The 12,991-nt window shown below is 39.5% G+C and overlaps 2 protein-coding genes across 6 annotated transcripts in view; one reads left to right on the top strand and one right to left on the bottom strand.

The window, feature by feature from the left end:
• LOC123977373 (1-phosphatidylinositol 4,5-bisphosphate phosphodiesterase beta-1) overlaps nt 1-2,793 on the bottom strand; it is a 171,373-nt gene extending 168,580 nt beyond the window's left edge. For 3 of the 4 annotated variants that reach the window (XM_046059994.1, XM_046059995.1, XM_046059996.1), the window contains exons 1-3: nt 2,581-2,789; nt 1,632-1,688; nt 775-821 (exon numbers count right to left, since the gene is read on the bottom strand). The gene's annotated coding sequence lies outside the window, so the exon portion shown is untranslated. Of the gene's footprint in view, nt 1-774; nt 822-1,631; nt 1,689-2,580 lie in introns of all 4 variants that reach the window. The other variant, XM_046059997.1, reaches the window with a different exon arrangement.
• Nucleotides 2,302-12,211, top strand: fermt1 (FERM domain containing kindlin 1). 2 transcript variants are annotated; one of them, XM_046060002.1, is made up of 16 exons: nt 2,302-2,687; nt 4,485-4,632; nt 5,483-5,580; nt 6,206-6,341; nt 6,501-6,638; nt 7,880-8,063; nt 8,192-8,294; nt 8,406-8,513; nt 9,540-9,671; nt 9,868-9,917; nt 10,153-10,277; nt 10,569-10,675; nt 10,823-11,047; nt 11,160-11,284; nt 11,395-11,536; nt 11,661-12,211. In XM_046060002.1, exons 2-16 carry the CDS (start codon nt 4,488-4,490, stop codon nt 11,832-11,834), a joined length of 1,992 nt encoding a protein of 663 aa, XP_045915958.1. In that variant the 5' UTR covers nt 2,302-2,687; nt 4,485-4,487; the 3' UTR covers nt 11,835-12,211. The 2 variants fall into 2 exon arrangements, with proteins under 2 accessions (XP_045915958.1, XP_045915957.1); XM_046060001.1 differs by lacking the exon at nt 2,302-2,687 and adding an exon at nt 2,794-2,872.
• Nucleotides 12,212-12,991: the final 780 nt, after the last annotated feature.

Below are 12,991 nucleotides of genomic sequence, written 5' to 3'. Positions count from 1 at the left end.
CCTCACCCCTAAATCATGGGGCTCGGCAGCATGAATGGGGCATTGTGATGCGTCTCCGTCACGGCAGTGAATGTTTTCACTTCCATTTGATCCGTCGGCGAGGCTGCTAATTGGGTAAGCGTGTTCCCAGGTCACCAGGAGGTTTCTCTTTCCATAAATACAGAAAGCCAGTGAAGGCTTCTACAGATGTTGTTTCCCACCCGCTTCCAAGTAGGTTCAGACCCGCTTCAGGCAGTAGATGTAATTTATTGTGTCTAAAACCACAGTCCAAACTTTTTCCTTTTCTCTCCTCATCACTTTAAAGACAATATTTTATCATTCTCCCAGGCACTTTAGTAAAGCTAAGTTGATATTTGTCCCTTCCTTTAGCTTGGACTGTGTGAACTATGTTGCCATTAAAACCACAGGTGTCATGATGACATGGACATGGTGTTACTTTGTCTGTTCTCCATCCAGGCCTGACAGGTCCAAATGATGTTATTTTCCATGTGTCTGTCCACCAATGACACCGTTTATGTGGCTCAGGGTTTATTTGTTTGTTTTTGTCATGGAATTTACATTTCCTCTGTTACACAAGGACTCAAGATGACCTCATGTGCCAGCAATAAACTCTCAGCTGGAACACAGTGCTTAGACAGACTCACAGGCATGTTTACTACACTTAATCTGTAGGGTGTGGTCAAAATGATCAAGTGGCCAAAGAAACTGTCCTTCAACTGAAGCATCATAGACTGTATAAAGGTTGGCATGCAACCACCATGCTGGTGTCCTTACCAATTCTAGGGCTGTTCATCTGCAGCTGACTCTGACATCTGTCCTCCCTGGATGGAACAAATAAAGAGACAAGTTCCTCACTTAATCAAAAAATGATGACATCATCCTATCAAAAAATGGACATACCACTCCAGACTCCAATAGTTTGTGGTAGTTCTAGCACGGTTTCATAATCACAATCTTTCATTTGTTTTACCATGTTCATTTAAAGGGCATTTTCAAACTGATGACATGAGTGGCAATTGTCAGCTCCTGCTTTCTTCCAGTGAAAAAATTATTGTGTTATTAGGGGATTATAGAGATGTTTTTAATTTTAATACAGAATTGAATTTGTCCATTTCAGCACCATTATGATTCTGTGCATGCCATAAAACACATGGCTCACAACAGTAGCCTGTTTCTACACCAAAAACACCTTTATCTCAAAAGTGATTCACAAATTTAGGCTCTTTCTCTCCTCCAAGTCTGATATGGTCTAATGGCGCCACTGTGTGGCAGCAACAGAACTTTATTATAGTGGCGCCCATTAACAGTCCTTTCCTATTACAAATCAGTAGGTTGAAGAGAAAAATATTTCATATTGTTTAATAATGTCTGCAAATAAATGCAGTCATGCAGAAAGAGCTCTTAAATACAAAAGAACCAAACCATATAGTATTTGTGAATATCCATGTGATGCTAGAGATTTGATATAATGTTCACGTCAATTATGGCTAATTACTAATATCTTATTGCCCATTAAATTGGCATAAAAATGACAAATGTGGCTTACTCAATTATGTTTTCAATACACCCTAGTCATAATATGCATTTTACTCCAGCCTTTGCCAAGGCAAAAAGATACTGTATGAGCTTACCAATATAAACCAGGAGGTGGCAGGCTTCACACGTAGGCTCACCTCATGACCAAGTGGCTGGGAAACAAAAGAAGTCCATGTAATACATACACACCTACATATTAAAAGCTACAAAATTGGCTATATCTCAGTGTGGCTGGCTGGTTGTCAGTAGAACACCATCTGTACAAATGATGAAAATGCTAGCCATCAGTTTTGCTGATGTGTTATTGTAGTTTCATAATCTGGCAATATCATTAAGTGGAAAAGACAAAGACAAACTCTAGTGATTCATCTTGATTTAGTCATTGGGCAGGATGTGGGCATTAAGGAAGGTGGGCTGATTCATCTGAGGTAAACCATTATTCATGCTGCTGTGGGCCTGTCTCTTTAAATCTACTTAAACTGAGGTAACATTCTTGGTATGATATGTCCATAGTAACAATAAATCGTTTAGAAGTATTCAAACCCAATTAAATCCCTTAAAAGACTGTAACTTTTTTTGACATACAGAAAACCTTGTGTTAGTGTAGTGAATTTATTTGCTGCATGTACTGTTTAGGCATTGTTTGTTATTTTCTTAGAGGGGTCTTTCAGCAATTTAGTATTGCACTTTATTCCCACTGTGGAAAGGCAAAAAATACTCTATCTTGTCAGCCTTGATGACATCACCAGGTTTATTTTTTTGGGACTTTAGAAATCTCCCTCCAGTTCCTCAGCAACGAGTACTATATACTTTATTACCATATCATTGGGCTGAGAGCTAGCAATTTGTGCTGTCACATCACATGCTTTTAAAAAATATTATTTAACCTTTGCTAACTGAGCCTTTGTTAAATTAATTCGATCCCAAACATTACAAATGGCGAGGACACCATGTTGTGAGCAATGCTAATTTTGCTTTATAAGGTTACCCTGCAGGCCTCCTTGCCCACTTCCTCTAACGGTTCCACCCTCTCCGTAACATTACCTGTCTGAACTGGGCGTGTTTTACTCCCGAAGAACCATAATTCCTGGTTCATTCCACTTCACAAGATATTTCTAGGAATAGCTCACCAAAGCAACCCTTGAACCAAGGTAAGAGTTGCTTCAGAGATTCTTGACTTCCACGAAACCGCGGCGGGAAAAACGTTAACGTTACCGTTAGTCTTATGGGTAATTAGCCAGCTGGGTTTGAATAAAACACGCTTCTCTGTCCCTGACGAAAAAAATTACTTCATATGATTGATAATGGCCCAATTGGAACGTGGTGTATCTCTGTGGTAGGCCTACCCATAGGAATTTAATGGTTAATTTGTATAACGTTGTACTATGATACTGTTGGGCGGACATGGTTCTGTGAATGCTAAAACTTCACACTGGTCTTGTTTATGACCTGACTCTTAGACTTAGACGTTACCACAGGGTTCACAGTCATCTTTGACCCTTGTTTGCCTTAGTATGAATGATTTTAACAATAAGAAGGATGGTGCGTTTGAACAGTGTCTCTCATGGTAGTATGTGTGTAGTTGTATTGTAAAACAAAATGAAAAAAAAAAGGGGTTGTATTTTTCATGGAGTGTGGATGTGCTGCATTGCCCTAGTTCCTACACATTTTCACTGCAGCTTTGGTTGGAAATTAAGTGTTAAAATGCTTACATGTAAATTAGAAATAGATAAAAATTTAGAATAAACCTCCTAAATGTAGTTCACATTGGCTTTGTTTAAAGGAGTTAATTAATAAGTGAGCTCTTCAAACATTTTGTATAAAAAATATACTTTATTTTCTGTTCTGTCATTTTTATCCTCTCCAAATTACATATTTGTGCCTCCTTCCAGCACTTTTTGGTCTTTTTTTTGCAGCTAGTGGAATATTGTAGGAGTCAATTCATCACTCTCCAACACATCTCAACAAGTCTTCCCTCAGTAGACATGCAAGCTTAAACTTTTAAGTGTACCAAACAGCTGCGTAGGGAGGGAGCAGCACAAAGAAAGCAGAGTGTGTTCATTAAACCTAGCCTCCCGGCAACACAGTTTCACACAGTATACACCTCCAGTGGGCTACCCAGGACAAATGAAACAGGTATTTCTGTTGATAGCCCCAGTCTAGATAAGTGTGTGTGTATGAGTTTGCATCTCGTTGTTCACCACATTTTCAGAATTCAGATGTGAAATGAAGGGAGACTGGTGCAGTGTGTGGAGAATGTTGTTTTGCATGGTCTCTCCTGCACCGGATTCGTGTCCCTGCTCGTCACGCATTCCACAGCTGTACCCTCCCTGCTCCTCCTCCGCTCTTCTCCTCTTTCTTACCTGCCTGATGTCTTTCATCCATTCACTCTTTCTCATAATTAAAATCCAACAAATCTCCACCATATGCGTGCCTTTCTGTGCAGAGCTGTACATCTGCATTATGTTTTCTGTGTGTATTGTGTGTTCTGCAGTCTCATCTCTTTTTTCCCTGCGTGCCCGCACATCATCCAGTCTGTGTGTTCACTGATAAGATATTTATAAATGTATCGGCTGAGAGGAGTACTTCAGGGGCTGCAGTATCATTGCAGAGACACTGCAGAGGAAGCGGGGTGAAAATCTGTTCCATTAGTGGCCACTTCGATCAGTGTTTGTTAACTGCTGGCTAAGTTCATTTGGATGTTCCCACAGGATGTTGAGACACACTTAATCCACTGACTCATATTTTCATCCCAGATGTTTCCTAATCTTTCAAACAAAAGAAGGAAAAGAATCAACATATTTCAGTGGAATTCCCCCACCATGTAATTAATTACAGATAGCGGTATGTTTTTCCCTCCGATATTCCTTGTGGTGTGCTTCTGTGATGGTGATATCTAAATCTAGGAGCATCCTGTCTATAATCCTGTCTCACCACTGTCTCTTCAGGACATGGCCACGATCACAGCCGATACATCATGGGAGCTATCCGTGCAGGTAGATCAAAAAGAGGGAGATGAGTCCATGAAATTCAAACTGAGGGTGAAGGGAGACTTGCACGTTGGAGGCCTCATGCTTAAGCTGGTGGAGAAGATCAGTAAGTGTCTCACATGGGTGAAAAACCTTCTGTAGCCTGTCAGGCTGATATTGCATTTACAGTGCGTAGCATCTCATTCAGGTAGCATGGCACTAAAAATCTTCCTTGAGATGCATGGTGGCTGACCCTGTGCAGTGACAACTTTGAAGGAATTTTTTGTACGTGTAACTAGAGAGAAACATGAGAAAATACACATTTTAAAACGTCTCTCCACATTGGGAGTACATGTCTGTTCCTCGTATAATTGCTTGGCTCAATTTTGCTTTGTTTACCTGGTGAAAGCGTGTGTCCATTCAACTTTGTTTTAAGCACAGTGCCTCAACCTCCCCTTGCTGCCACACAGGTGTGTTAGTTAAGACACACCCTTGTTTGCCCTGCATTTTTCTACACTGCAGTGCCATTGTTTTTCCACAATGCATTGGCTTGTGTAGCCCTAGGGGGCAAAGTTCCGCCAGGATTTGATCTGATATCTCTTTACAGTTCCCAATAAACATGGAGGCAACTTTAGAAAGGCACAGCATCATACAAAATAGATGACTAAGTAGCTTGTCATCAATGGGTGGATTTCAGCCCAGCACAATAACATGATGTCAGGTAGACTCATAAAGCCACACTTTAATCTTACCCACCACCTACACAACAGTAACTACAGGAAGTGTTTGTGTTGGTAGCAGATGTAGTGGCTGTTGAAATATATTAGCAACAAAGCCAGAGCTCCACCTCAAGACCCCTTAACTTGACATGTAAATGTATGTAATAACTTTGCTTTTGAGCTATCCTTTAAACTTGAGATATGACAATAAATTGTAGTGGTAATGGTAATACTGTGTTTTACTTAATCTGTCTTTAGGGGCTACTCAGGACTGGTCAGACCATGCCCTGTGGTGGGAACAGAGGAAATGCTGGCTGCTCAAGACCCACTGGACCTTGGACAAGTACGGAATTCAGGTAATATATAGATGCCAAAGTGATTGAATCTATATTTTCTTATAATTGTCCGGTCACTTATTAGATTTGATTTAACTAATTAACTATTCTAATTCAAAAATATATTTAAAATCTTTCTTGAAATATATTCCTACAAAGGTAAAAAACAATTTGAATGCCTGTCGTGCAGTAACATACTCTAGTCAAAGTCATAGGAATTTAATTGTGTGTGTGTTTGCAGCTGCTTAAAGCAGGGAGAGCCATCAGTGTTTTTATTTTGTCAGACCAGTGTGAACCATTTGCTGGGTCTATAATGCAATCACATGTTGTACAGCCAAGCATTGTTCAAGCCCAAAGAATGGTAGTGAACATTCTTCTAACGACCAAATTCATGTGAAAGAACATCAGGAAAACGTGTGCAATGAATGCGATGCAGATTTATGTTTGATGTTCCACATTAAAAAATAGACTTACTATTATTCCTCATATATTATCAGCATTCCAATATGGTATGAGAAAATGTGAAAAAAGCTAACATAAAGGGATAGGGGAAATTGTTGTGCTGATTTGAAAATCTTTAAATCACCACAACAATAAAGGAAAACATGTCATTCATGTAATTTCACAAAATTATTTTTCTACACAGGCTGATGCTGACCTGCGCTATACACCCCAGCACAAACCCCTGTTGCTGCAACTCCCCAATATGAAAACCATCAAAATGATCGTCAGCTTCTCCAGTGTGGTCTTCAAGGCGGTGGCGGAGATCTGTCAAATACTCAGTGAGATTTTCTTGTCCTTTCTGACTGCAGCGTCCCTTTGTCCTTGGTGCTTTTGTTATGATTTAGCATGTCTCCGACAGAAACATCCTTGACTGATCTTTAACTTCCTTCTATATTCTTCCTGATCCCCCGCACCGCCACCTGTTTGCTCCCTCTCAGACATCAGAAGATCAGAGGAACTGTCCCTGCTGAAGCCTCCAGATGATCCCTCTAAGAAGAAGAAGAAGAAAGACAAGAACTCAACACAGGAAGACATCTGGGACATCGATTTACTTAGGGGGGGACCAGGTGGCACAGGTACTGTGAAACACTGGGCTGTTTCTTAACAAGGCTAAAAACAAAAGTTTCACAGCACAAAAGCGCCTGATCTTGTTTCAAAAGTAATCTGCAGCATCACTGAAAAGATTCAGGCTAACACTCACAAAATGAAAAGAAACATACTATGTGGAATACTGATGCTTTGTGTTTGAATTGCCTGCTAAGGTTTATCAGTTTGCTGAGGAAAATAAAATGTCTGATCTCAGTTAAAACTCCAGTTATATTTAGCTCGCAGAGGACTTGTTCATTTTTATGGATTCATTTATTTAATTTAATGGATTCCAGCATATCATTGATCTATTTATTACATTTATGGATTACATTTAATGAATGACATTGTCAAGCCAGTGCAGGAAGTTAACGATTTACTTATTTATTTAGGCTTTACTTTAGGATTCCCTGATCTCAGACACTCTACGGCTAGATAATATAACCTAAAATGTATATCACAATAAATTGTAATGATAAAATGTATTTATATAATATTTTAATACATCCATGCATTGTATTTCCTTCCTCATGTTGACTCATTTTTTATTTGTTTGTAATTAATTATGACCATTTAAAGATTCTGGTCTTCTGGACTGGACTGTGGGCTAACTGGTTGGTTGAACTACTAGTTAAACATCATTGTTGTAGTGATTCTCACTTATATTATATGGGAAGCTGACAGTTAGTGTATTGAAAATCAGCCTTGACTGAATTTGGGTCAGTAGGAGATTGTCAATGTCTGTAAAGTGATACATTTAGATTATTGTCCAGCCCTAGATGGGGTAGCATCTTTATTTCTATGATTTACTTCTACTGGAGGAGGAGAAGAAATGGGAAATATCTATATATAGTGCTGCAGAGATCTGATAGGCCACAGTTTTCATCAGTGAGATCTGAAAGAATTGTTGAGTATGCTGCCATGTTCTTCAGGGTTTCCCTAACACGTACTCTCTCACTCTTACACTGAGCATCCAGTTCGGATTCTGCATCAACTGCAAAATCACTCTAATTAAGACTCTGCTGCCTTTAATGTCGGATGTTATTTTGTTTTTATGACTCTAAATCTTTCTGTCAAAATTTTATTCTAACTGATTCTTCTCTTTTGGTTTTATACTTTTTTTTCCCCGACTCAACTTCAAGTGCAGTTCCCCTTTTAAATACGTTATTGATATTGAAACCTAGCAGTTTTTGGCAAACCTGATTTTAATCTACCATTCTCCTTCAACAAGGCCCCATGTACAGTAAGACCATGACAGCCACCTACGACCCAGAGAACGGGATGCCAGTGTCTGCCACGAGCCTTTGGTTTGGAGAAAACCCTCTAGCCGAATGCCAGCCAAACTTGCCACCTGCCGAGCTGGCCAAGATGTACCAGCCACTCTCGCTAGTGGACAAAGCAAACAACAATGCAGGGTAGTTGGACATAAAGATGGAGTGTCACTGAAACCTTTTAGTGATATCATTGATTTTACTAGTAGTGTTATGAAATGTGGCTATTTCTAACCACAGCTCATCTAATTGGTTGTTGCCATGATTGACAGGTGGTTGGACTCGTCTCGTTCTCTTATGGAGCAAGACATCCAAGATGAAGAAAAGCTATTGCTTCGCTTCAAGTACAATGTCTTCTTTGACCTCAATCCTAAAGTAAGAGACCCAGAAAAGTGACAGATGCTTGGATAAACTATTGTTTTTTAAACTCCCTCAAATAACATCGGGGCAGACTTGGTTTGAAGGTTTGATGTTTTTGTGTTTTAGTATGATGCTGTCAGAATAACGCAGCTATATGAACAAGCGCGCTGGTCCATCCTACTGGAGGAGATAGACTGCACAGAGGAGGAAATGCTGATGTTTGCTTCATTACAGGTGAACAATATGCTAAAGGTTATGCATCAGTACGTAAAGTAATTTCAAAAAGAGATCACTCTAGATCTGGAATGGTACTCATTTGCTTTAATGTATCAAACTAAATTTGAATCATTTAAATTCCTGTTTGGGCAGTGTTAGGATATATATATATATATATATATATATATATATATAAACTCTCTTATTCCTATTTAATATGACCAAGAGCTCAGCACTTGGCAGAAGGCAGGGTGCCTAATCATAACTCAACAAAGTCACTTGACTAAGTGTTAAAACCTGGATCTATAGCATAATAAAACTAATAAGCTATACATAGAGAAAACTATATCTTTAGCATTTAAATGCATTTTTTCATTTTAGAACTAATTTAGCTTATGGTACTCATGGTAAATGAATCATGAACCACAGTTCTCCGGAGGGCACAATAATGTGGCCTAAATTAGTTGTAAATACAGTTTATGTGTGTCTTGGAGCTGAGAATATTATCCATCCGGGTGCACGGGTTTGGTGTCTTAATCCATGCCAGGACGTGTCAGGACATGGGGAAAATCCCACTGAAGAGGCAGGATGGGAGGGAAAGACAGAGAAAGAGAAGTACAGGAAGAGAGATTGAGTAGTGGGAAAAGTAGTACGGTAAGATTTGGCTGAAGGTTCCCATCAGCCAAATGTGCTCTAAGGAACTAATGTTTACCATGATATGAAAGTTTGGCTATGACATTCTCAGTGTTTAAATTTCAGACCATCTCTGATCCGTTCAGCTGTTATTTTGCAACTGCTGGGACAGTGATTCAGAAATCACAGTGATTCAAAAGGACATCAGTGTTGCATTCACCTACACATTGGTGCAATGGCTGGCCTGTGCTCAAACCTCCCTCTGACTCATGCCAGCCTTGCATAACCTCTTAAGTCACATCTCTTCGTAATGACTTGTTATTTGCAAAACTAAATATTTGATCATTGCTTAAATGAAAGTCAGATGAGGGTTTTCTACTTATGGAGTAAAAGCTTTCTCTTTTTTCTCAGTATCACATTTGTAAATTGACCATGTCAAGTGAGCCACTGGAAAACTCCAACGAACCAGAAATAGATGAAGTAGAGGCTGCCCTGTCCAACTTGGAGGTGACACTTGAAGGCGGACACGCAGACAGAATTCTGGTAAACATATTTTTTTTTACACGTTACTACACTGGAGTGTATTTTGACCGTAATTTTAGAGGTTTTCACGTCTGTTACCGTAGAACACCTGTTTATAAGCAGGAGTGATAGGTAGGCCTCGGATGATTGCATGTCTTAACATGGTGATGTCAGGAGAAGACACTGGGTAATTGACAGTTGTTTGTCACACCCCCAGGAAGACATTACACACATTCCAGAGTTGGCAGATTCCCTCCGGCTGTTTAGGTAAACCCACCTTTATTAAACCTATTTTCCTATCACATGAAGATGTCATTATTAATAACTTAAGTAACATCTTGAATACCTGTCTCTGAAATTGATCTTTTGTGGTCCTTTAAACCTTCACCTGTCCATTGCCCTTATTTACTCTGTTTTGCTTACAGTCTTTTAACCAGATAAGGGCATGAACTGTATTATAGGCAAAAAGAAAAGATTTGTTTTTCCTCATGCCTTAAATCAGGCCCAAAAGACTAACGCTGCGGGCGTACAAAGAGTACTGGTTTGTATTCAAGGACACCACCATCTCCTACTACAAGAACAAGGAGGCCGCCAGTGGAGAACCCATAGAGCAGTTTCACCTCCGAGGTCAGTGAAAAAGAACAATGTGAAAAATCCTTCTTTGTGTAATTGGTATTGCTGAGCATTAATAATCCTCAATTTAAGCATTCATCCATGACGTGTAATTATGTCATTCCAGTGAGCCTAAGCAATTCTCTGCATTATCCACCATCATAGTCCTATTTAATATTCATTGGTATTCTCCTTAAATCTGCCACAGTAACTGTAGTTTTATTCTGTGAAACTATTAGCAAATCTATTGTATCTTGTTGCTCTTCACCTGTAGTTCACTACCGTCTCTCACTCTGTATTTGACAGGTTGTGATGTAGTCCCAGATGTCAACGTGACGGACAAGAAGTTCGGCATCAAGCTCCTGCTCCCAGTTGCTGACGGGATGAATGAAGTGTACATCCGATGTGACAATGTAAGGCCCAAACCTTTGTCCTCATCCGTAGGAGCATTTTTTCCTATGATAACTAGTGAAACTGCCTCCTTTTAAAATCCCTGTAATGCGTGCATATATAAACTTATATTATAACTATCAGTGTTCTGTAATTGCCCTCTGCTGCAGCAAACACAGTACGCCAAATGGAAAGCTGCATGTATCCTGGCTTCCAAGGGCAAGACAATGGCCTACAGCTCCTACAAAACAGAAGTTAAGAACATCCAGTCTTTTCTGCAAATGAAGAGCCTGGCGCCCCCTCCTGGTCAGGCAGCACCTGACCTTGACGCTATGGAGATGAATTCTGAAAGTTTTGTTTCCCCACGCTACGCCAAGAAGCAGAAGACCAAACAGGTCTGTTTAAGGGCAACATGCAAAATACTAGACTTTGCCAAAAGCCTTCCGGGTTACATCACTGTTATCACTAAATGTATTTTCTAAATCTGCCTCTGGTGATCCTTTCAAGCTAACAGCACGTATCCTGGAGGCTCATCACAACATAGCACGGCTGTCCCTAATGGAGGCCAAGATGCGCTTTATCCAGGCGTGGCAATCGCTTCCAGAGTTCGGTATCAACTACTACATTGTCAGGTACAGTGCATATATTTAGGTGTAATACACATATAATTGGTGACATATTTGAACATGCAAATGTCACTTCTTAATGATAATTTGAGGTTATCCTTTTGTTTGTGTTTCAGATTTAAAGGCAGTAAGAAGGATGAGATTCTGGGGATCTCATATAACCGTCTGATTCGTCTTGACATGTCCTCTGGTCTGCCTGTCACCACATGGAGGTTCGCCAACGTGAAGCAGTGGAATGTTAATTGGGAGATAAGACAGGTGGGGGATTGTTGTTGTTGCATATATTACGACTTTACCTGTCTCTTCATTCAGGGTAGCAGTTTGGGAGTCATTGCCTACAGACAGTATTACATCAGACAAATGCAATTTTATGTAATTCCAGGTGACCATAGAGTTCGACCAGAGTGTGTCAATAGCCTTCTGCTGTTTGAGCTGTGACTGCAAGGTGGTCCATGAGTTCATTGGTGGTTACATCTTCCTCTCCACAAGATCTAAAGACCAGAACGAGACTCTAGATGAAGACATGTTCCATAAACTTACTGGAGGCCAAGAATGAGCTCTGTGATTCTTACACTACATCTGTTGCTTATTTACATACATGTTACAGTGTGAAAGGACAGAATTCATCTTCTGTAGCAACACTGAACACTGAGCAAATCACCAAAGAAAGAAGAAAATGTAATACAATGTAATACACTTACAATAGCAACAAATCTGTCATTATATATTCTGCTATAGAGTTATAGCAATGTACCTGCACTAGAAATATAATGGTGGTTGGTGTTGATGTAAATATGTAGTCCAGATGTGTCTTTCTCTCAAAACTTGGATCAGCTAATATTTGTAAGAATGAAACTTTTTTTAAGGCAAAGAGATGTCCTCATTTTCACAAACAAAAATGTTTATATCATTAAAGGGGGTTTTTGTATTTCACACTGAGGGTCAAATTAATCTTAATTCATAGACTGTAATGAGCTTTGTTGCTTACAATGATGAACTGTAATTTCACAAATATATTATATCTGTACTTGAAGAAAACAGAATTCACAGCGACAGAGAATCTGTTTTTTTCTGTTTATGTTAACGTGACAAGGGATTGTCATGCTTAATTTTGTACTATCCTCTGTATGGAATGCATATACACTCATACTCACAGTGTTATGTGCTGCCACATGGCCTGAAAGGAGAAGCTTCAAAAAAAAGAACTCTCAAGTTATGATGGACTTCATAAACGTTGTGACTTACAACCTGACAGCTTCAGAACATACTCGAAGACATTGTTAGTGTTAAGAAACCTACTCCAGATTTGCTGCAATTCAGATACTTTACTGGCGTTTTTCAAAGTGGCTGAACCGCTTATCTTTTTAGTGTAATGGCATGACATCTGTTCCATATTAGAATATTAAAGTGCCATTACAAATTGCACTGTACTGAACTGCAGTCAGGATGTTTCAACCCATTGTCACCATTTTGACAAAACTTAACACAACAACTAAACACTACTGTAATTCTGACTTTATTACAACTTACAGGTTTGGACTGGAGTCACAATGACTTACTGTCTGATTTCAGTTGGGTTATTTGAAAATTCACTGAGAATTGCCGGTGACCTAAGATTTTTCCCATGTTGCATAATTTATTTGACCAAATCCTGTTATTTCTTGTGCAGTGTAGGATTCTCTGAGACCGCCCCACTTCTACCCTGCTGTACAC

This window comes from Micropterus dolomieu, linkage group LG10 (genome assembly GCF_021292245.1).
Source record: "Micropterus dolomieu isolate WLL.071019.BEF.003 ecotype Adirondacks linkage group LG10, ASM2129224v1, whole genome shotgun sequence".
NCBI classification, from domain to species: Eukaryota; Metazoa; Chordata; class Actinopteri; order Centrarchiformes; family Centrarchidae; genus Micropterus; species Micropterus dolomieu.
Note: the sequence above shows the minus strand (reverse complement) of the source record. Positions and strands in the feature narration are given on the sequence as shown.